The 22,457-nt window shown below is 37.0% G+C and overlaps 1 protein-coding gene across 5 annotated transcripts in view; it reads right to left on the bottom strand.

Annotated features, from left to right (window-relative positions):
• The window catches only part of RABGAP1L (RAB GTPase activating protein 1 like), a 685,104-nt gene that overhangs the window by 308,687 nt on the left and 353,960 nt on the right, over positions 1–22,457 (bottom strand). For all 5 annotated transcript variants that reach the window (XM_073216782.1, XM_073216783.1, XM_037013728.2 and 2 more), the window contains one exon: positions 9,925–10,038. In XM_073216782.1, coding sequence (XP_073072883.1) covers positions 9,925–10,038 — 114 coding nt within the window. The remainder of the gene's footprint in view (positions 1–9,924; positions 10,039–22,457) is intronic.

Below are 22,457 nucleotides of genomic sequence, written 5' to 3'. Positions count from 1 at the left end.
TGGGATGATACAAATTTTTGGTATCTTTTTTTAACATGCAGACTTTAATTGCAAAAGAAAATTATTTGACTTACATATGATAAAACGTACAAAGAATGTCAGTGTTCCTCTGGCTCTCTTGTACTGAGGTATCAAAAATACAAATAAAAAATACATGAAAAACATTTTTTCATATTTTTAATCTTTTAATCATTACCCTTTAGAACAACTGTAATTTTTTTTTGGAAATGGCAGCATTTTCTTTCTTTTTTGAGGTAAAATTGACATATAACATTATAGTAGTTTCAGATGTACAAAATGATTTGGTATTTCTATACACTGTGAAATAATCACCACAATAAGTCTCATTAATATTCATCACTATACATGGTTACAGATTATTTTTCTTGTGATAAGAACTTTTCAGATCTACTCTCTTAGAAATTTTCAAATATGCAATACAGTCCTGTTAACTATAGCCACCATGCTGTACAACACATCCTCATGACTGGAAGTTGCTACATCTTGATCCACTTCACCCATTTCACCCACTTCCTGCTTCTGGCAACCACCAATCTGTTCTCAGATTCAAAAAGAGGCAATACTAAGATATGTAATAGATATCAGAATGGTGGTTACATTTGAGGAGGGAACCTGAAGGGGAAATAAGAAAGGCTTCTAAAGTGCTAGTAAAAATCTCTATTCTATCCTACAGTAATTACACAACAGTGTCTACATGATAAAAAGTCGTAAGTTACGTTCTCAATATTTTTGCACTTTATTATAGGTGTAGTAAATGGTAAAGTTTTTTTAATGGTAAGTGAGCTCTAAGGTTATTTTAAGGAAAGTATTACTTATAAAAAGAAAGGGCTAATAAAGGTATAACTACCTCACAGTACAGTATCCATTCTAATTTCGGTAGGCAATTGGGTTTGTGGGTAAAATTGAAACATTTCCAGAATATCTCACCTGGCTTTAGTATATCTGCATATCAATAGGCGTTCAGAGATGGAAAGAAGTATGGCTTTAGTGCATTTGCATCTTTCCTCAGGAGTAGAGAAGTTCATCTCCATATCAATGGGTGATTACTTGGGCAACAGAGGGCTTATCTGTATCTGAGAGGTGAGGGGGAGGGCCGGTGTGGTTGCTGCCAGAGCAGAGAAGAAAGATGGCATGAGACAGACTGCAGTTTGTGAGAAATAAACGGGTTTTAAACTTTATTTCTCCCTTTGACTGATTTTAGTTTTTAGGGGTATTTTGCCCCGGGATTTCCTTTCCCCAGACTTAATAACTGGCGTAGTATTGGCAGGATTCCTATGAACCCAAAATCTGTCATAATGGGTGCGACCTTTGGGAGGGCTGCCCCTAGAAATGATGGAGAGAAGTGGTGCTCGCGTCGAGGGACACGTGTCTACACTAGTGTGGTTGTGGAGGCGCCACCACCACTGCTGGCCATGCTGACCCCGGCCTGTGGCCTGAGCCTAAGGCTACTGCTTCTGCCACTGCTGCTTTTGCTGCCGGCCGGAGCCTGACCACAACCATGGAAAGGAGCAGAGGTCCAGGTCACCTTGAAGCAACTGGCTGCTGTGTACCATGCCTTGCTGGCTACAGAGCCCATCGCCAGAACAGCTCTGACCAAGGTAATAACCTCCTATCCCATCACTGGGTGGGTGTGAGACTGGACCCAAAGGCCACAGACTGGCGTGGCACAGACACCTCAAAAGACAATGTGGGCCCATCAGTGTGGCTTGTCTTTCACCTTTGAAAAAGTCAGCTGAGCCCGGAAGGAGTGCCCTGCACATTGTGCAGATTAGCAAACTACCAAGAGGGGCCTAGAGCGTCTCTCTGCAGCCTGTGGTCAGTCACTGGTTACTGAGAATGACTGAGGTACCCACTTTATTGGACATGTGTTGCAAGGATGAGTGCAGCAATTAGGAGTAAAATGGACATGGCCCTGGACATTTCAACACATGGATCGGCGATGGCTGGCTCTTCTGGCACCTTGGAGAAAAGGCCTGGAAGCTGGCCTTCTGTGTATTCCTGTAATAACAGCAAATTGGCCCCCGACAATGTTGGTTATTTGCTTCTACGGTCTTTGTGTCCTGGATGCGCCCCCTGGCTGCAGCTGCCGCATGATGGCTGGAATGGGTGAGCTTTGGACTTAATCTGCATGGGACTTTGAACCTAGCTGAATCCTCTGGCTTGAGAATTATGAGTGTGTTGCTGTTGTCAACAAAATAATGTTTAAAGAGAGGCCTGACTTTGTCTAATGTTTGGTAAAAGTTTTGTGAGCAATCTAGCATGATTTTAGGAATGAGTAAACAAGTGTAGAAATGTACTTCTGTGCTTAGTGAGAGATTGTGCTGTAAAGTAACCTAGCTGAATCCTCTGGCTTGAGAATTATGATTGTGTTGCCGTTGTCAAGAAAATAATGTTTAAAGAGAGGCTTCACTTTGTCTAATGTTGGGTAAAAGTTTTGTGAGCAATCTAGCATGATTGTTAGGAATGAGTAAACAAGTGTAGAAACATATTTTGTGCTTAGTGAGAGATTGTGCTGTAAAGTACATTTACTTGATCTGCATAGACTGAATCATCTGGCTTGAGGATTATCAAGATTTTATTGCTGTTGCTATTGTATGTTACTGATTGGTCGGAAGAGGGGGATCAAGTAAATTGTAAGGCGAGATTTCTGGAAGGGTGGATTGTGGGTAAAATTGAAACATTTCCAGAATATCTCGCCTGGCTTTAGTATATCTGCATATCAATAGGCAAACAAGTATGGCTTTAGTGCATTTGCATCTTTCCTCAGGGGTGGAGAAGTTCATCTCCATATCAATGGGTGATTACCTGGGCAACAGAGGGTTTATCTGTACCTGAGAGGTGAGGGGGAGGGCAGAGAAGAAAGATGGCCTGAGACTGCAGTTTGTGAGAAATAAATGGGTTTTAAACTTTATTTCTCTCTTTGATTAATTTTAGTTTTTAGGGGTATTTTTCCCCGGGATTTCCTTTCCCCCAGACTTAAAGGGTTGTTCTCAGTATAGATAATGCTGACATGTACACCCTTGTATTAATGTTTTATTGTACTTAAGTGTGAATTTCCATTAGGTATATACTAGGAATGGAATTTCTGGGTCAAAGAGTATAGACATATTCTTGGCAAATAGGTTTTCAAAGTTTTACCGTTTACATTCAGCCAGCTGTATGTAAGAATTCCAGTTGTTCTGTATTTTCATCAACACTTGGTAAACTTAAATTTTACCATTTTTGTGGATGTGTAGTGTATATCACTGTGTTTTCATATGCATTTTCCACGGGTCCACTGAGGGTGAGTACCTTTAAACAAACTCCTGTCCATTAGGAAATCCTCTATCACAACAAACCTGTTTGTCTTTTGCTTATTTTTACAATTGGGTTTCTCTTATTATTTTGTACAAGGTTTTTTTCAACTAAAAAAACAAACAAAATCCCTACCAAACTTGTAGGAAAACAGATCAGATTTGTGGTTATGAGAGGTGGGGAATGTGCAGGGGGGAATTAGAGGAAGGTGGTACAAACTTTCAGTTATAAGATAAATAAGCCTTAGGATATAACATACAAAATGATGACTATAGTTTACACTGCTATATGGCATATAGGAAATGTATTGAGAGTAATTCCTAAAAGTTCTCATCACAAGGACAACTTTTTTCCATTTCTTTTTATTGTACTTATATGAGATGATGGATGTCAACTAAACCTACTGTGGTAATCATTTCAGAGTATATATAAACCAAACTGTCATCCCTTAAACTTATACAGTGAGATATGTCTTGACATATTTCTTGACAAGACAGGGAAAAAAAAGACTCTTACACCTTACAATCAGTGAGCTACAAGAAAAAGCCATTAAGTGTGATATCCAATTTCTATTTATTATTATTATATGTCTCTAGGGTCTTATCAAAAACCTTTGAAGTTCCTAAGCACTAAAGAGATTATGGCACCCATTCCCCTGAAGTAATTCAAATAATCTTTAAAAACAGAATCAAAACTTATATGAAATTTATATAGCTTCTTTCTAGAATCTCAGATTGTGAAATTCTAATGAAATAATTAAAAAGAAGCTCATTTTTCTTTTGTGGTGCCCCAAAGTACGTCCTTGGTCTGTCTTCTGAGTAATCCTGTACTGGCTGTCTCAGAAAAAAAATTTTTTAAACATTTGCCTTGACTATAAGCTGTGTAATTTCTACATTAGTGAGGACCCCATTGGTGCCCCTGATCTTCTCTCATTATTATTTTTTCATAAAACATTTACATATATCAGCACATATGGTCATTTTCTCCTTGCATTTTAGTTTTTAGCTTCACAGAAAAATATTTCCTAGCCCTCTGGATTTCACTTACAGTGATGATGCTGAAATCACTTGCTATTTAAATACTGTCCCTCTAACACTGAGAAAAGCCACTACAGTACAAAGTCTGCAGTTAGACCTGCCTAAAAAGAAATACCAGTTTCATAATCTCTTATTTGTGGATATAGGTAAATGCTTAACCTTCCTAGGACTTTGTTAGCTTAAGTATAAGAATAGAAATATACTGTTTATTTCCAGGATAATTGTCAAAACTATGTAATATGATACGTGTGAAAATGCCTAGCATAGTTTCTGGTGCATGGGAGATATTAAATAAATCATAATTTTTCTTCATGCACAAGTACAATCATAATAGAATTGTAGAAACACTACAGAATTTCATGCTAACAGTTCTGGGTTCAAGCTACCCTCTGCCATTTAGTGCAATTATTTTATTTCTCTGAACTTCATCTATAAAATGTGGGAAATTCTACTTATCCAGTGGAGTACCTGTGGGAATCAAATAACAACATGCACAGGAGAGCTTTCTAAACTAGAGCGCTTCACAAGTTTCTACTATTATTATCGTGTTTATGTTAGTCATCATCTGAACATCAGGAAAGTTCTTCAAGCCTTCCAGTATGGCCTGAGAGAATTCATGTTCCTTAAGGAAACTAATTTGTATGAGAATACTTTGCTGTCTCTCAAGGTCTTCTGAAACTACTTAATTCACAGCTCATTAGGATGTGTAGGCAAAGTAGAGTGACCCCAGGGCTTCAAAGGATTCCTCATCAGCCTCCTATTTAGATCCACCTTAGAAGGCTGCTATAATTCAAAGAAGCTTGCCAGCAACTCAGCGGAGAGAGAGGAGGGGTACCCAAATAATGGAAAAGACCTTGATACTCCAAGGGCTGCATGATCTCCCCAAGGTACAGCTGTAAACTAAATCTTTCTGGATGCATTTCGATCCAGAAATACCTATTATTCCACACCAAAGGGCCCTCATTCTGGGGACAATCAGTTTCTAAGAATATGACTAGGAGGAGTCCCAAAGGTTACTCACACTGTTGGGAAAACTGGATTATGTAGTGTAAAGTGTAGTAGACTATGATGCACTCAGTAAATGCTGTCATTCAAACTAGGGATCACCCAAGCCCCCTAAGGAGAAGAGGTATGTTACAGTCAAATAGAAACCTACTGAAAATGCTATCAACTAAGTGAAAAATAATTCATCCCTGTAACCACAAATACCCTCCTAAGTCTAGAAAACAATAAAAGTAATGTATGATTATATCTAATTTTACAAGAGTCAGGGGTCATTGCATTCCTCAAAATCATGCAGCAGATCCCTCATTATTGGTACCAAAATACCTGAAATGTTTTAGCACTTGTATTAAATCCAATATTGTTTTGAGAAAATTATTCGATAAAACAGGTTGTTTATTTTTGTCCTTCAACAAATCATTATCCTATCAAATTATTAACCCAGATAAATAAGGATATTGATCTCTCTATAATATATTCAATACCTCCCATTCAATTCACAACAGTAATGTCTTTTTCAGAAAGTAGTTGCACTAATCAGAAGAGCAGAAAAAGTAACTTGCCTCGAATTACCTTGCATACCAATAGTCAATTCAATTTACACTGTTGTAAAAAATAATTTTAGCTTATTACTATGACTGACTGGTCTTAGGTCTTATAAAGAGATATATATCTAAAAGTAAATCACTAAATGTACTCCATTTCATGTGTGCATGAAACACACTGAAACATAGTAACAGTAAGTCAGGTTAAAGTCTTCAAGGTTAATTTATACTCCTTTATAGCTCTGATATTGACAGACAGGGCTATATTATATTATTTCAAATATTATACATTATATATCAATTTCTGAGCTAGAAATTTTTACATTCTGCATTCATCAATATTATTTTAGGAATTTTTTTAAAAAAACAACACTTAGAATCATAGTAAATTGTAATTGGGATAATCTTAGCACACCCCATACTAACTGAGGAGGAAATCCAAAATGTGATTTTCCCAGACTTAGATCTGCTTATGGGAGAAATCAAAACCAGAAGCAGATTGCCTGATGTTCAGTCCTTTAAACTGTGCCAACCTGCTTCCCAACTAAAAACAGACTTTATATCATATGTAAATTAGAAAAATGCTGAAGATACTTGGAGTAATATTTTTTCAAGGACATTATTTTAAAATATGTTATTATCTAACTAGAAAATGAGGGAAGGAAGAAGGGGAGGTAATGGAAGGGAAGACAATGGAAACCTTTTCATTTTCCAAATCCTATAAATTCTAGTATTATGCTTTCAATTCAACTTTCACACATAAGTTTAAGACAACAGAATAATCTTTGAACCATTTCAATTTCTTCCTACTCTGAAAAAGATATTAAGAGGCAAAAACCTGAAATTGACAGGGCTATTAAAACATGACAGCAAGTTTTTAACAGTCTTCCCTCTAATCTGACAGTTCAGATCATTTCTCATTTCACCAGAGCCACTGAAAACTTTTCAACTACAAAGTCAGACTCTCATATCCTTGAAACCAGAATTGATTTCTATACTTATTGTAACTGAAAATCTCTTAAAAATTTCTGACTCAATTTAAGAGCATAGCTTATTTTACCTCTAATATAGGCTCTACTGATAGGGAGTTATCAGAAATAAATGAGGTTATGTGAAAATACGCTGTAAATTTGAAATCATTACATCACATGGAAAACACTGTATTAAAAAAAAGGTCTATTTAACTATTGCTGATGTGAGTAAGATGCACCATTCTTAGTGGTAAATCATTAGATGCATATCCTTTATAATCAGGAGCAAGACAAGAATGCCTACTATCATTGCTTCATTTTAACACAAGAATATAGGTTCTGGCCAATGCAGTAATACAAGGAAAAGATTTTTTTAGAAAGAAGAAGAATTGGAAAAGAAGAAGCAAAATTATCCTTATTTACAGATTATATAACAAAGTGGCTGATTTAAGATGAAGACATTATAAATGCTTATTCAGTTTTATACACGGTATCCAGAATGCAAACTCAGGGGTATATTGCTGAGTGTGAGGTATGATGTTAGATTATTATCCTAAAAATGAAAATAATAGAACAGGTATACCATACTAAGTAGCCTTAAACGTCACACATAGTAACTTTCAGGGATATGGGATGGTCAGAAAATAATGACTATAGCTCAAACTGAATACACACAAAAAGCAAAGGAAATGCATAACTTCTCTGAGAATATTTAACTCTAAGCTACTTGTAAGTACGCTAGCCTGTTCGTGAGTTATCACCACCACCACCTGAGATTCCCCTACGTGAGTGCTGGACTATTAAATACAGATCAAGAGAAGGAATTTGTCAGTTACAAACCAAGTGGTCCACGTGGTAGGACCCCAGCAAATTCTGGGTTCTCTAACATTTTCTAATATATTTATCTCTGCTCTTCTCCATTATCACAGAATGTTGTGAAATCATGTTTAGTTAAACATGTGTTTTAGTACAATATTACAAGCCTTAGCAACTTTTATTTGCTCTCTTTAATGTTAAAGTGTTTTCAATATGATTCTTCTGTTTTCCACATTTTCTCAAAATTCAGTGCAATTTAAGCTACTCAGCACTTACAAGATCTTAGAGTTCCATTTTTGTAATATTCTTTACTCAGAAGGAGATTTAAAACTGCCTAGTCATGTTGCAAAATATACACTGATAATCTAAAATGGCTACACAAGCTGTGTGAATATTCTAATGAATATTTTCAAATGAATTAAAGGTTGGATTATTATCTGTAATATCAAAGAAAGGGATATCTACCAACTATTAAATGCACCAACTATTTAAATTTCATCTTTATGTTTAGTAATGTTTCAGATGTTTCCTTTCTAAATATATATAATGAGGCAAATGCTGTTTTTATTACAATGGAGCAAAATTTTAAGTCAGAGGCCTCAAATGCACAGAACCCTCTGTTTTAGTTGTGCAAAAAAAGTATCTAGTATCAGTCCAAAAATTGAGGGAAAAGTGACTGGCTGAAAATATTCTAAATGTTAGGGGGAAAATATTCCATATATAATAAGCCAGGCCTTTTTAAATAAACTTAGAAACCATATAAATTTAGTATCTTCTTTACTTAGGCCAGAAGCTAATCAGCTTGTAGAATTACAAAACCAGTAGAAACTTTTTTTAATAATTACTTTTGCCTTTTACAAGCATATAATAAATACATTATACATTTTTTTCTGGTGATCAAATGGTCTTTGTCATTTTTAAAACTAAATGATTTACCACTTTCCAGAAACCAGTACACACTCAGATTTTAAGTTATTTATGCATTTCTAGGTCAGTATGACATACCCATATAAAAACAGATTTCTGATCAGTGGTATATTTATAATACATTAGGAGGAAGAAGTAAGAGGAGAGAAGGGAGGGGTGGGAGAAAGGAGAGAGGAGAGGAGAAGAGACAAGACAGGACAGTAAGTGGCAGAGGGATAAACCACAAACATTCAAAAAGGGCTTTAATGAAAGCTGAATTGCCAGTTGCAGAATTAAATATCAATCCTATTTGGTTAGCCTACAGAGGCAAGTGCTTTTACAAGTGCCATTTAAAAAAACAGTAAATATAAATCAACACTGGTATATTATTATACTTCTGACAACCTACTAGCTAATCCCTGCTACTCAATAAAAGGCTAAATTTGATTATCCAGCAACTGACGACCTCACTTACAAATCACCCTTGGTGTGTGCCTTTTCTCCATAATACAAGATTTTTGTGCAGTTCACTCTTCATTAACAATCTCTACTAGAATGGTAGGTGAGGACAGTATTAAGTATACCCATCACACGTCATAACACATCTTAAGTTTAAGGATACAGAGTAAAACTTTGCTTAATGGACTTTGTAACTTTGAGTTTTGGTCTCAACACTTACAGTATGAGTTGACTATATATCATGATTTAAAAAGTCATTCTGCATTTCTGATGTAACCTTGAGAAGTTAATCTGATAACTATTCTCCACAAGAGACAGAATGTATGTATCCAAGCAGAGCATATTTACTGAAAATCAGGAAATAGTTTTCTTCCAGGCCTACTAAATGGGAAAAAAAATAATTCAAAATGGGACATCAAAACTGCACAAAGATTCAGAGTATATGAACAATATCAGAGAACTGACCAATATTCAAAATCAGGCACCACAGTACTGTTTCTTATTGTTGCCTATGGTCAAAAACTGAGACAACTGCCACATTATCCTGTCAGAAAGGCAGAGTCACTGGAACTCCTCTGAGCCTTCACTGCACCAGCCTAAGAGGACCTTGTGCTCCTTGTCCGTTTGTGAGTAGCAGAGCCAACCTGAGGCCACACGGTGCCTCTTCCCTCACAAGGAGGTACATAACACACAGCCAAAATGTCCCCTCTAGGACACAGTACTGAGGACCCGGTGGTGTAAGTGTACACAGAAAACATGGCATAGTGCAAATAAGAAATGAATACAGATAAAAAAGATCTAAAAGTATTCAAGATGGTTCCCAGAAAACATCCCTGTAAAATAAGTTAGAAAAAACAAGGTGGAGAGCCCTACTTTGCAGATCTTGTAAAGCGATTCCTGGCCATCTCCTCCAGTATCTTTAAAGTAATCATGTGCAGGAAATGTACGATGGATATCTCGAGTAATAACACTCTCCTGGGCTGAGTCCTGAGAAAGAAAAAAAAAAAAAACCTGGTCGTTAATTTTTTTAAATTGTTTTAATTATGAAAAATAAGATAAACACATATTTAAAAAAAAAATCCAAATGGCACAAAAAAAGTACTGCCCCTTCCCCCAAAACCCTGCCTACCATCCCAGACCCACAGTCCCACTCACCAGAGGTAAAAACTATCACTAGGTTCTTTTGTACCCTTCCATTCATCTACCTAGAGATGTGTGAATGTATGTCTCTGTGAGGGAGAGGCACGAGACGGAGGTTGAATACACATCTCTCCATCTTTTGCTTTTTGAAACACAAATAGATGCAAATTATCTGCTCCTTTCACATGATAGAAGAATTTTTTCAATATTCCTATCAATACATGCAAATGCACTTCATTCTCTTTAAGAACAGCTATTATTAAAAAGAATGAGGTGCAGATGGATATATCGTTATTTGATATTCTCCTACTAATGATATTTTTGCATTTTTCTATTTACATTACAAAACAATATCACTAAGAACATTTTTATACATAATGTTCCAGTATAGGTTCCTACACGTAGAATTGCTAGGTCAAAGGATATATGCATTTCCATTTTTTATAAAGGTGCTTTCCCTCCAGAGTTGTACCAATACATACTCCCAATAATGGTAGAGTATGTGTTTCTCTACATCTACCCAATACCCCATATTATCTTTCTGAATTTTTAACAAGTGAAAACTCAGACCACAGTAATTTAACAAGTAAAAATAATACCAATTTTTTTCCTGTGCCAGGCTACCCAACTCACTCCAGAAAATAAAAAGTCCAAAACTATTAAGATGACATATACTTTAAAGATAAACTAGGGACTTTTTTCCAAGAGATTCAAGTTCTAAAAGCTCAAATTGAGTAAAATTCTTTGACTTATAAAAGATGGTTAATCATTCGATTTCATTTTATTCCTGTTAATGTTACTTATCTATTTAAATGTAAGAAAACAGAATGATGAAAATATTCTATAGAATTTAAGGAATCAAAAAGGACTACTACTGCAAATTAAAACTATTGTCTAATGTCTTGCTTCCGTAAAGATTTGAACAAACTCCCTCTCTCAGTTAAAACAGAGAAAGGAGAAAAATGTTTAATACATGAGTTACTTTAATGAATGCTATTTCCGTTTCTCTCTCTAGCTAAGAAATATATAAGAAGCGGCAGCTGATTATCTCCAAGCCAGTGCCTTTTCTTGCTGCCTTCTTCATTTCAGCTGCTATATCATGCTGGGTGGCAATTACATCTTACATCATGTAGAGAAAGGACACAAACTGAAAAGTTCCAAATTTGCTAACAAATACCACATATATTACAAATCAGTCTAGAGGAAATTCTGATGGCTTACAGGAACGGAACACGAAAGCTAAATATAAATGGAACTTAAAAAATTTACTATAACGTAAGTAAAAGGATACATAGAAAATTTATATTTATCAAGGTAACCATAGTTTTTAATGATATAGCAAATTTGGAGGTGAAATGGGGGTATAGAACAAGGTAAAATACACGGGAAATGTATAAAGAGAAGTATTATGAAATGTATGTGTCCTCTGGTTTGATATGGAGTCTAAGTAGGAGATCTAGTAGCAGGTAGAGGAAAGTTTTCACCACCCAGGTTTTTTCCAATAGAAAGGGTTCCCTTTCCACACAGTAACAGCTCAAGTTAGAAACTATTTGGAAAGATGACCTATGAAACTGTTACTACTGTGTGAACTACTGTGAACTATTTCAGGGGCAAACATGGGTGCAGTGGTTCATAGGATAACTCTTCTTGCACTTTTCAAGATGTTAAGGGAGATAAATCATTGGACTGTACTCCCTAGAAACTGCCTACTCATTTGGCATTATGCTGCATTTAAATGATACCAACAGTCTGACTCAGAGAAAGGGATATTGACAAAAAATTTCTAGAAAGTAACTTTGCATAATACTGAGCAATTTTTTCTATGCATACTTGAATCCTCCTTATTATAAAAAATAAAGGGGAAAACCCAACTGAAAATAAAAAGCATACACTTTTCCTTACTTAATAAGCTTTCCCTTCCTAGAATTACTGTTAAATACTTTCTTTGTACATGTATTTCTAGGGTTTTCTTCCTACATACTACTGCTCTTGGGTCACTAAGGGAATAATTTCTGGAACTTCACTTTCTGAACTAAGTAAGCTTCTTGCTACATTGTTCACCATCTCTTTCACAGAAGTGAAGGCCACTAAACTCTTATCAATAGTATGTGTTTAATAGATGAAATTGGGTACTTGAGTAAAGAAAATCATTGCTTTTGAGCTGAAAGCTAAAGTTAACTACTTCCCAATTACCCATAGCATTGGCAGTAGGAACAGTATATGTTTCAGGAATCCACACCTCCTACCCCAAATTCACTCATTTATTCATTCAACAAATATTTGAGTCAGGGAGTCCCTAAACCTAATACTCTATAAAAGGAGAATAAAATGATTTTTCTCTTCAATATTAATTCCCTTCTTTTTAGACTTATTCCAATACAGTTGTCAATTTTTACAAGAAATAAAATGAAGAGAGAAATGAAGAGAGAAAGACAATACACAGGCCAACTAAATCATCATCTAAGTATATGCAATTAAAAGGTTTCATGTGAAAACATTTTTTTAATATGGGTAAACACTTCATAGCACAACCAAAACTGACATAAGGTCATTTTCCCAGATGGCCCCCATAAGCAGAGACTCCTTAAATTCTGTCAATTAGCTTAAGAATAAGAAGAGGGAAGAAGTCAGCCCTTCATGGGCAGCTCTTTCACCAATATCTAGAGATTTACAGCTTAACCCATGATTTATTTCCCAGTCAATGCAGCCCCTTTCTGAGCCTCAGTACAGGATGATAGTGACGTAGTTAGTGGCTTTGGGGACAAATTCAGTTTGTCTATTTCTGGCTACTCCACTTAATACCTATAGGGTCTCAGACAAGTTATTTAATCTCACTAAACTTCAGTTTCCTCATCTGTAAAATGGAATGACAATATCAAATTCATGTTGTTTAGAATAACATAATGTGTTTAAAGTGCTTAGCCTACCATAAATTGAGTATTCATTAAAGAAATGAAAATAATAATTATTTTTTTGTTAAGAACCACATGTAACTTCAAAATTTTGGGTAAATACATATTTAAACATCCTCCTGTGTTTGCACAATTTAAATAAAATAAATCACAGTTTTTCTTTGGATATCATGAAAATTATTATTAGAGCTTCCAGATAATGAACAGCTGTTCTGAATTTACCACTGTATCTTACATATCTTAAGTTATCCTTGTTTCTTTTAATCCATGAATAAAAGCAAAAGTGCACAATTATTTGGATAAAGTGATGTTTTTATCAACTAGTACACATCCTGGCCCCAGATATACCCAAAAATACCCAGAAGGAAAACAGAAAGGGCAGAGGAGAGTAGAAGCTAAACTGCCAGAGCATCTATCATTTCTAGCATTACTTTGAAAGTTAGCTTCTGAGAATCACAGAAGGGTTGAAATCAATGCTATGGAGAAGACAAATGTCACTGCCACTATTGCATGTGCCCCTTCTGGATCACCACCATGAAGAATGTGACTAGTAGGCAACATCCTTGAGATCATCTTCCACTTGCCTAAGGAGGGGTCAGGTTGAGCAGCACAAAAAAAGCCAACTCAGCCTGGAAACAGGATGTAGTAGTGAGGAGTTTGGAATAAAGTCTTAAAAGTTGAGCTTTATGTCCCCCTACCACCCCACACCCTTTACCTTACCACCACATAGAAACTAAATTTCTATTTAGTTTGCCATTCAAAAATTTTCCTTTATTTCCAAACCACTAAGTTATAAGACTAAACTTATCTTCAAAAAAGACATTCATCTCTAGTGTGATAAAATCCATGGTCCAACAAAGGATATAATTCAGCTTGTTGAAGATCAGTTTAAAGCCAACTCTGAGAGGTATGATAAGTAGTTCAACTAACTTCTGATCATTTTAAGTGGATTTTATTTACAGCCTGTTATTAAGAGTATCCAGCATAATGTATGTACCCTGGCATGTTCATAATCCTCTTAATTCCTATTCAAAGAGAATCATCACTTACTTACTTGATATGAGAAAGAACTGAATATAGCATTCAAGTATCAAGTATTAGGAATTTAGGTTTGGACAACCTAGCCTTTTATTTTTTATGAGACAATTTCTGGGCTATCAACAACTGGAAAGGTATTTTAGTGTGGATATCTGTTTCACATGTGACTCTCGTGCCAGATGAAGTGTAAAAGTAATATTCTGACAAATGAACACCTTGACTGTAACTTAATTTGCTATATTTTTTACAACAACACAGCATCTGTTCTTATTAATCCCTATTGTCAAATCCAATGTATAAATGCATTTTCACTTTTCATCCACTGCAAAATCATGTCAGCTTTGTAGTATCATGCCAATTTGTTAGTGTCACTATAAATGCTAATGCAGATGAGGCCTAGCCACAGTCAGCAGATAAATGATTCAGAGCTTAAAAAAATTTTGAACTTAGAAAGTGCCTTCTATTCCTACTCCACAGGGATCCTCTTTAGTTCTATGTTGGAGCTAGATCTATGGTAAAAAAATCTCACAGACTGGGCGGTTTACATGTCCCTGAAAGCAGATGGGTTTGCAGTGGTGGGTCTGATTTATTTGCCTTGATGTTTGCCAAAAATCCAAAGAGGCAGAGATGAAAGGAGAAAATGTAAAAGTGCATTCTAGTTTCAAACGTTTTGTTAAAATCATGATCTGAAACAGTAACACAGAAAGAATGGATCATTGCCAGTCTTCATTCCTTGAATATGGGGGGAAGTCTCAGTCTAAGTGGGGTAATATGGAAGCAAAGAAATAATGTCAACTAAATCATATTGTGAGCAAGCTGCTTTCCAGTCATTGCACACAGATGCTGCCAAATGCCTCAGAATCAAAGCCTGACACAAAGGTCAAAATATAAGCCACATTCTGGCTTCATCTACAAATAAATCTCTTCATGAAAAGTAACAAAAATGAGAACTAACAACAGGAGGAAGAGAGAGGAGAGGAGGAAGGGCTCTTTAAGACCAGTCAGTATTCATGATGGATACCTTGGTCCTGAGCAAAGTGCTAGGCCTGGAGCAGAGAAATAGTTGAATAGAATGAAGCATTCCCCATTGTGAGGGGAGCCTCAAGACAGTGGAGCAGAAAGGAAAGATGGAAATCACTCCCACACACACACAAAGGAAGCAAATACAACTAAACCTGCAAACAAACAAAACTGCAGAACACATCACCTATACCTGGGGAAGAAGAGAAGGCCACACAGAAACAGGTAAAGTGGCAGAGCCACCACCAGGAAAGGATCCAGCCTGTCTACCACCGCAGCCCACAGGCGGAAGGAAGAACAGAGAGGGGAGGGGACAGGAACCCAGAAACTCTGCAAACCTGGCCCTGGACATCTGCTCTGGGAACATGAGTCCACACTGCATGGGATTCTGGTGATTAGTGGGACTAGACACCAGGGACAGCTGGAACATTCTGGGAAGCTGAGACACCAGCCACACTCCGCTGGTCCTGCCGAGACCCAAAACAGAGGAAGCACTTGGAAAGATTTGCCAGCAGTGGGAGGGGAGTCAGAGGGGCAAGGGCTAGATGGGGCTGTCTCTACATGAGAAAAGTTCCGGTGGATGATATCTTCCCAGCCACCCCTCGGCCCAGCAGGTTGACCACTCTCAGGTGTTCCATGCCCCTCACAGGCAGTTAAGCCCGAGGCATCTTCCTGCAAGCGGCAGATGTGCCAGCCCACTCCGCCAGCAAAATATAACTTTGCTGCCTGGCAGGCACAGGGAGACTCTCCCAGCTTTCCCCGCCCTGTTTCAGCCTAACTGGGGAGGCACCTAGAGGAGCCAGTTCCAAGAGATTCCTCCCCATGGGTGCCCAAGCAGGGTGCTGTTCACTTCATGGCTGCAAGGGGGAACCCACGGGACTCTCCACCTCCACACTGGTGGGGCTTCCCACCACCCAACTTGCTACCGCCACTAACCTGCACACCATCCAGCAAGTTATCTGCCTCTGCTGCTGCACACCCCATGAGTGTGCCACACCCACTGTGTGGCTCACCACCACTGCAGAGCACCCAGGACTGCACAACCAGATGATTGCCACCATGGCAAGCCCATGCACCAGGCTACTGTGCAACTCACCCTGAAACCTCATGCCCATCCCATTAATCCAGCAGCCCCACCATCAATGTGGGCAGGCAGAGAGTAGCCCCACCCACAACAATCCCAGCAAACCACTGCTCTAATCACATAGGCCTGGCTGACGCAAACCACTGGCCTCAGCACCCTACGATAACCCTTTACCAGCAGAGAGACAGAAAAGCGACTTCACCCATTGCCAACCTACAGCAAATGGGGCTCCACAGCAAAGGAGAAGCAGGCACTAGGAAGGAAAGAGTCCTGATCTTCTGGGCACAACAAGATGGCTTCATCATAAAGTCATTACTCTCTAGACCAGGAAGCACAGCAGGTCTACCTAATACAAAGGAGGAAACAAAGAAACCCCAACAAAATGAGGAGGCAGAAGAATATATTCCCAACAAAACTATAGGCTAAGACACCAGAAAGAGGGCAAAATAAAACACAGACCACCCATCTTCTTGATAAAGATTTCAAAGTAAAGGTCATAAATATGTTCACTGATATGCAGAGATGTATTAAAGATCTCAGGGAGGACTTCAACAAAGAGACACAAGAGCTGAAGAATACAGTGACTGAAATGAAACATAAAATGGAGGGAATGAATAATAGATTGCTGCAAATAGAGGGGACAATCAGTGAGATGGAAATTAGAGAACTGGACGACAATGAAGCTGAAGAGCAGAGAGAAAAAAGAATCTCTGGGAATGAAAGAATGATAAGAAAGTTGTGTGACCAATCCAAATGAAATAAAATTCACATAATAGAGGTACGAGTAGGAGTAGAGACAGAGACAAAGGGATAGAGAGTCTCTTTGAGGAAATAATTGTTGAAAACTTCCCAATCTGAGAAAGGAAATAGACATGCAGGTCATGGAATCACAGAGAGGCCCTAACAAAAGGAATACCAGGGACAACACCAAGAAGTATAATAATTAAAATGGCAAAGATTAAGGATAAGGAGAGTATATTGAATGCAGCCAGAGAGAGAAAAAATTTTACTAAGGGAAACACCATCAGGCTATTAACAGACTTCTCAGTAGAAACTTTACAGGCCAGAAGAGAGTGGCATTAAATATTTAAGGTAATGAAACAGAAGGACCTTCAACCAAGAATCATCTATCAGCAAAATTATCATTTAAATGTGAAACAGGGATTAAAAAACTTCCAGGCAAACGAAGGCTCAAAGAATTTGTAACAACAGAACCAGCATTACAGGATATGTTTGTTAAAGGGACTTCTGTAGATGGAAATGCTCCTAAGGCTAAATAGTTTTGATTATGATATCTAATACATAAACTGTGCAGGACATAAAAGAAAAAAGTACTTTTACACTGTGTTTGAAATAAAGCAATCAGAACTTACTATAGAGTGTTATATAGTCAGGAAGCTATCCTTGAACCTTGGTACCCACAAACCTAAAGCCTATAATAGATACACAAAAAATTAAAAGAGAGAAATCCAAACACAACACTAAAGAAAACCACCAAATAACAGGAGGGGAGTATAAGAGAGGAAGAAAGGAATAGAGAAGAGCTATAAAAACAAACAGAAAACAATTAATAAAATGACAGTGAGTACATACCTACCAATAATTACCTTAAATGTAAATGGACTGAATGCACCAATCAAAAGATTGGCAGAACAGAGGAAAAAAAAAAAAGACCCATCTATATGCTTCCTACAGGAGACTCATTTCATACCAAAGACATACACAGGCTAAAAGTAAAGGGATGGAAGAAGATCTTGCATGCAAGTAACAGGGAGAAAAGAGCAGGATTAGCCATACTTATATCAAACAAAACAGATTTCAAAACAAAGAAAGTAATGAGACAAAGAAGGACATTACATAATGATAAAGGGATCAGTCCAACAAAAGAATATAACCATTAAAATATCTATGCAACCAACATAGGTGCACCAAAATCTGTAAACAGTAACAGAATTAAAGGGGGAAATACATTTCAACACATTCATTGTAAGGGACTTTAAACACACCACTCACATCAATCGATCAACTAGACAAAAAATAAATAAGGAAACCAAGGCACTGAACAATACATTAGATCAAATTGATTTAACAGACATCTACAGAACACTCCACCAAAAGCACTTCTTCTCAAGTGTACATGGAATGTTCCCCAGAATAGAGCACACTCTAGGACACAGAAAGAGCCTCAATGAATTCAAAAGGGTTGAAACTGTATCAAGCAACTTCTCAAACCACAATGGTATGAAACTAGAAATAAATTAAACAAAGAAAAAAAAATACCTACAAACACATGGAGGTTAAACAACATGCTTCTAAATAATCAATGGATCTATGACCAAATTAAAAGAGAAATCAAGCAATCCATGGGAAAAAATGAGAACAAAAATATAATAGTCCAATATTTATGGAATGCCACAAAAGCCATTCTAAGAGGGAAGTACATAGCAATACAGGCCTAACTCAAGAAACATGATCAATCCCAAATAAATGGTGTAAACTGACAAAGAAAGCAGGAAAAGAACAAATGAAATCCAAGTAAGTAGAAGGAGGGACATAATAAAGATCAGAGGAGAAATAAATAATATAGAGAAAAATAAAACAATAGAATAAATTAATCAAACAAAGTGCTGGTTGCCTGAGAAAATAAGTAAAACAGACAACACCCTAGCCAGACTTATCAAGAAAAAAAAGAAAGATACACAAATAAACAAACTCAGAAATGAAGAATAGTAACAACAGATACCACAGAAATATAATTATTGGAAAATGCTATGAAAAATTAAATGCCAATAAACTGGACAACCAAGAAGAAATGGACAACTTCCTAGAAAATACAACCTTCCAAGATCAACACAGGAAGAAACAGATAATCTGAACAGACCAATTACTATCAATGAAATTGAAATTACCAATGAAATTGGTAATCAAATTACCCAAAAAACAAAAACCAAGGACCAGACAGCGCACAGCTGAATTATACCAAATATTTATATAAGAGCTAAAACCCATCCTTCTTAAAGTATTCCAAAAAGTACAAGAGGAAGTAATACTTCCAAACTCATTCTATGAGGCAGGCATCACTCTAATACCAAAACCAGTCAAAGACACTACAAAAAGAAAACTATAGACCAATATCTCTGATGAACATAGATGTAAAAATACTCAACAATATATAAGCAAACCAAATTCAAAAATACATCAAAGAGATCATCCACCATGATCAAGTGGGATTTATTCCAGGGATGCAAGGATGGTACAATATTTGAAAATCCATCAATATCATACACCATATCAACAAGAAGAAGGACAAAAACCTCATGACCTTCTCAATATACGCTGAAAAATCATTTGACAAAAATTCAACATTCACTTATGATGAAAACCCTCAAAAAATTGGGTACAGAGGGCAAGTATCTCAATATAATAAAGGCCACATATGACAAACCCACAACGAACATCATGCTTAACAGAGAAAAACTGAAAGCTTTTCCTCTAAGATCAGAAACAAGACAAAGATGCCCACTCTCCCCAATTTTATTCAACATAGTACTGGAGGACCTAGCCATGGCAATCAGACAACACAAATAAATAAAAGGCAGAAGTAAAGCTGTTACTGTGTGCAGATGACATGATATTGTACATAAAGAAACCTTAAAGAATCCACTCCAAAACTAATAGAACTAATAAGTGAATTTAGCAAAGTTGCAGGATACAAAATTGATACACAGAAATCTGTTGCATTCCTATATACTCACTATGAACTAGCAGAAAGAGAAATCAGGAAAACAATTCCATTCACAATTGCATCAAAAAGAATAAAATACCTAGGAATAAACCTAACCAAGGAGGTGAAAGACCTATACCCTGAAAACTACAAGACACTCTGGAGAGAAATTAAAGAAGACACTAATAAATGGAAACACATCCCATGCTCATGGATAGGAAGAATTAAAATTGTCAAAATGGCCAGCTGCCTCAAGCAATATACAGATTCAATGCAATTCCTATCAAAATACCAATGGGATTCTTCGACTAACTAGAACAAAGAGTTCTAAAATTCATATGGAACCACAAAAGACCCCAAATATACAAAGCAATCCTGAGAGGGAAAAATAAATCTGGGGGAGATTATTTTCCCCAACTTCAAACTCTACTACAAAGCCATAGTAATCAAGACAATTTGGTACTGGCACAAGAACAAACCCATAAATCAATGTAACAGAATAGAGAGTCCAAACATAAAGCCAAGCATATAAAGGAGCCATGGATATACAATGGGGAAAGGACAGCCTCTTCAACAACTGGTGTTGACAAAACTGGGCAGCTACATGTAAGAGAATTAAAATGGATTACTGACTAACTCCATACACAAAACTAAACTTGAAATGGAAAGACCTGAATGTAAGTCATGAAACCATAAAACTCTTAAAAGAAAACATAGGCAAGAATCTCTTGAATATAAATATGAGTGATTTTTTCCTGAATACGTCTCCTCAAGCAAGGGAAATATAAACAAAAATGAACAAATGGGACTACGTCAAACTAAAAAGCTTCTGTACAGCAAAGGACACCATCAGCAGAACAAAAAGGCATCCTACAGTGTGGGAAAATATATTTGTAAACGACCTATCCAATAAGGGGTTAACGTCCAAAATATATAAAGAACTCACATGCCTCAACACCAAAAAAGCAAATAACCTGATTCAAAATGGGCAAAGGAAATGAACCGACACTTCTCCAAAGAAGAAATGTAGATGGCCAACAGGCACATGAAAAGATGATCCACATCACTAATCATCAGGGAAATGTAAATTAAAACCACAATGAGATATCACCTCACACCAGTTAGGATGGCCAATATCCAAAAGACAAAGAGTAGCAAATGCTGGCAAGGGCACAGAGAAAGGGGAACCCTCCTACACTGCTGGTGGGAATGTAAATTAGTTTAACCACTGTGGAAAGTAATATGGAGATTCCTCAAAAAACTAAATACAGAAACACCATTTGACCCAGGAATTCCACTCTTGGGAATTTACTCAAAGAAAACAAGATCCCAGATTAAAAAAGACATATGCACCCCTATGTTTATCACAGCACTATTTACAATAGCCAAGAATGGAAGCAACCTAAGTGTCCATCAGTAGGTGAATGGATAAAGATCTGGTATATATTCAAAATGGAGTATTAGTCAGCTGTAAGAAGAAAACAAATTGTACCATTTGTAACATCATGGATGGAGCTAGAGGGTATTATGCTCAGTGAAATAAGCCAGGCAGAGAAATACAAGTACCAATGATTTCACTCATTTGTGGAGGATAACAACAAAGTAAAACTGAAGGAACAAAACAGCAGCAGACTCACAGACTCCAAGAAGGGATTAGTGGTTACCAAAGGAAAGGGAGTTAGGAGAGTGGGTGGGAAGGGATGGAGAAGGGGAGTAAGGGGCATTACAATTACTACACATAATGTAGGGGAGTCAAAGGGAAGACAGTATAGCACAGAAAAGACAAGTAGTGACTCTCTAGCATATTAAAACACTGATAGACAGTGACTGCAATGGGGTCAGGAGGGGGACTCAATATGGGTGATGTAGTAACCACAATGTAGCTCACGTGAAATCTTCATAAGATTGTATATCAATGATATCTTTAAAAAAAGTACACATGTAAATAGCAATGGAAGGAAATGTATGCCAACAGGCAAATAAATAATATGGGTAATGTAAGCTACAGGAATTCAGTAAAGATTGTGATGGGTTCAAGTGTTGACAACAGCCTTCCATAAGAGATGGGGACTGAGCACTGTGGACAGGATAGGCTCAACAAAATGGAAAGATCTTAAAAGAATACACAGACAAGTGTGGTGTGAATGAGGCTCTAGAGTGGGAAAGCGCCTGGCATGCCCAGAAGATAAGACTACTTATCTACAGAAGGGAATTCATAAGAGGGCAAATTGAGTGGAATCTAGAAAATGAAAAGGTAATCTTAAATGAAGATGTTTTAACTTAATCCTATGGACAAGGAGCCATTTCATCTGCCACAGCCTTTATAGTTTTGTAAATGTTTGTTTCAGTTTGGCCTCATCAGCTTTTACTCTCTGAAAGAATTAACCTTACCCAAAAAAGAGGGCTGGCTTTTGCCATTGGCTACTAGGAAGTGATATCGAGGTCTAATGGGAGGTCTTTGTCTGCACGTGAGCCCTAGCCACCCAAC

This window comes from Manis javanica, chromosome 11 (genome assembly GCF_040802235.1).
Source record: "Manis javanica isolate MJ-LG chromosome 11, MJ_LKY, whole genome shotgun sequence".
NCBI classification, from domain to species: domain Eukaryota; kingdom Metazoa; phylum Chordata; class Mammalia; order Pholidota; family Manidae; genus Manis; species Manis javanica.
The sequence above is the reverse complement of the archived record's forward strand: the minus strand, read 5'-3'. Positions and strand labels throughout refer to the sequence as shown.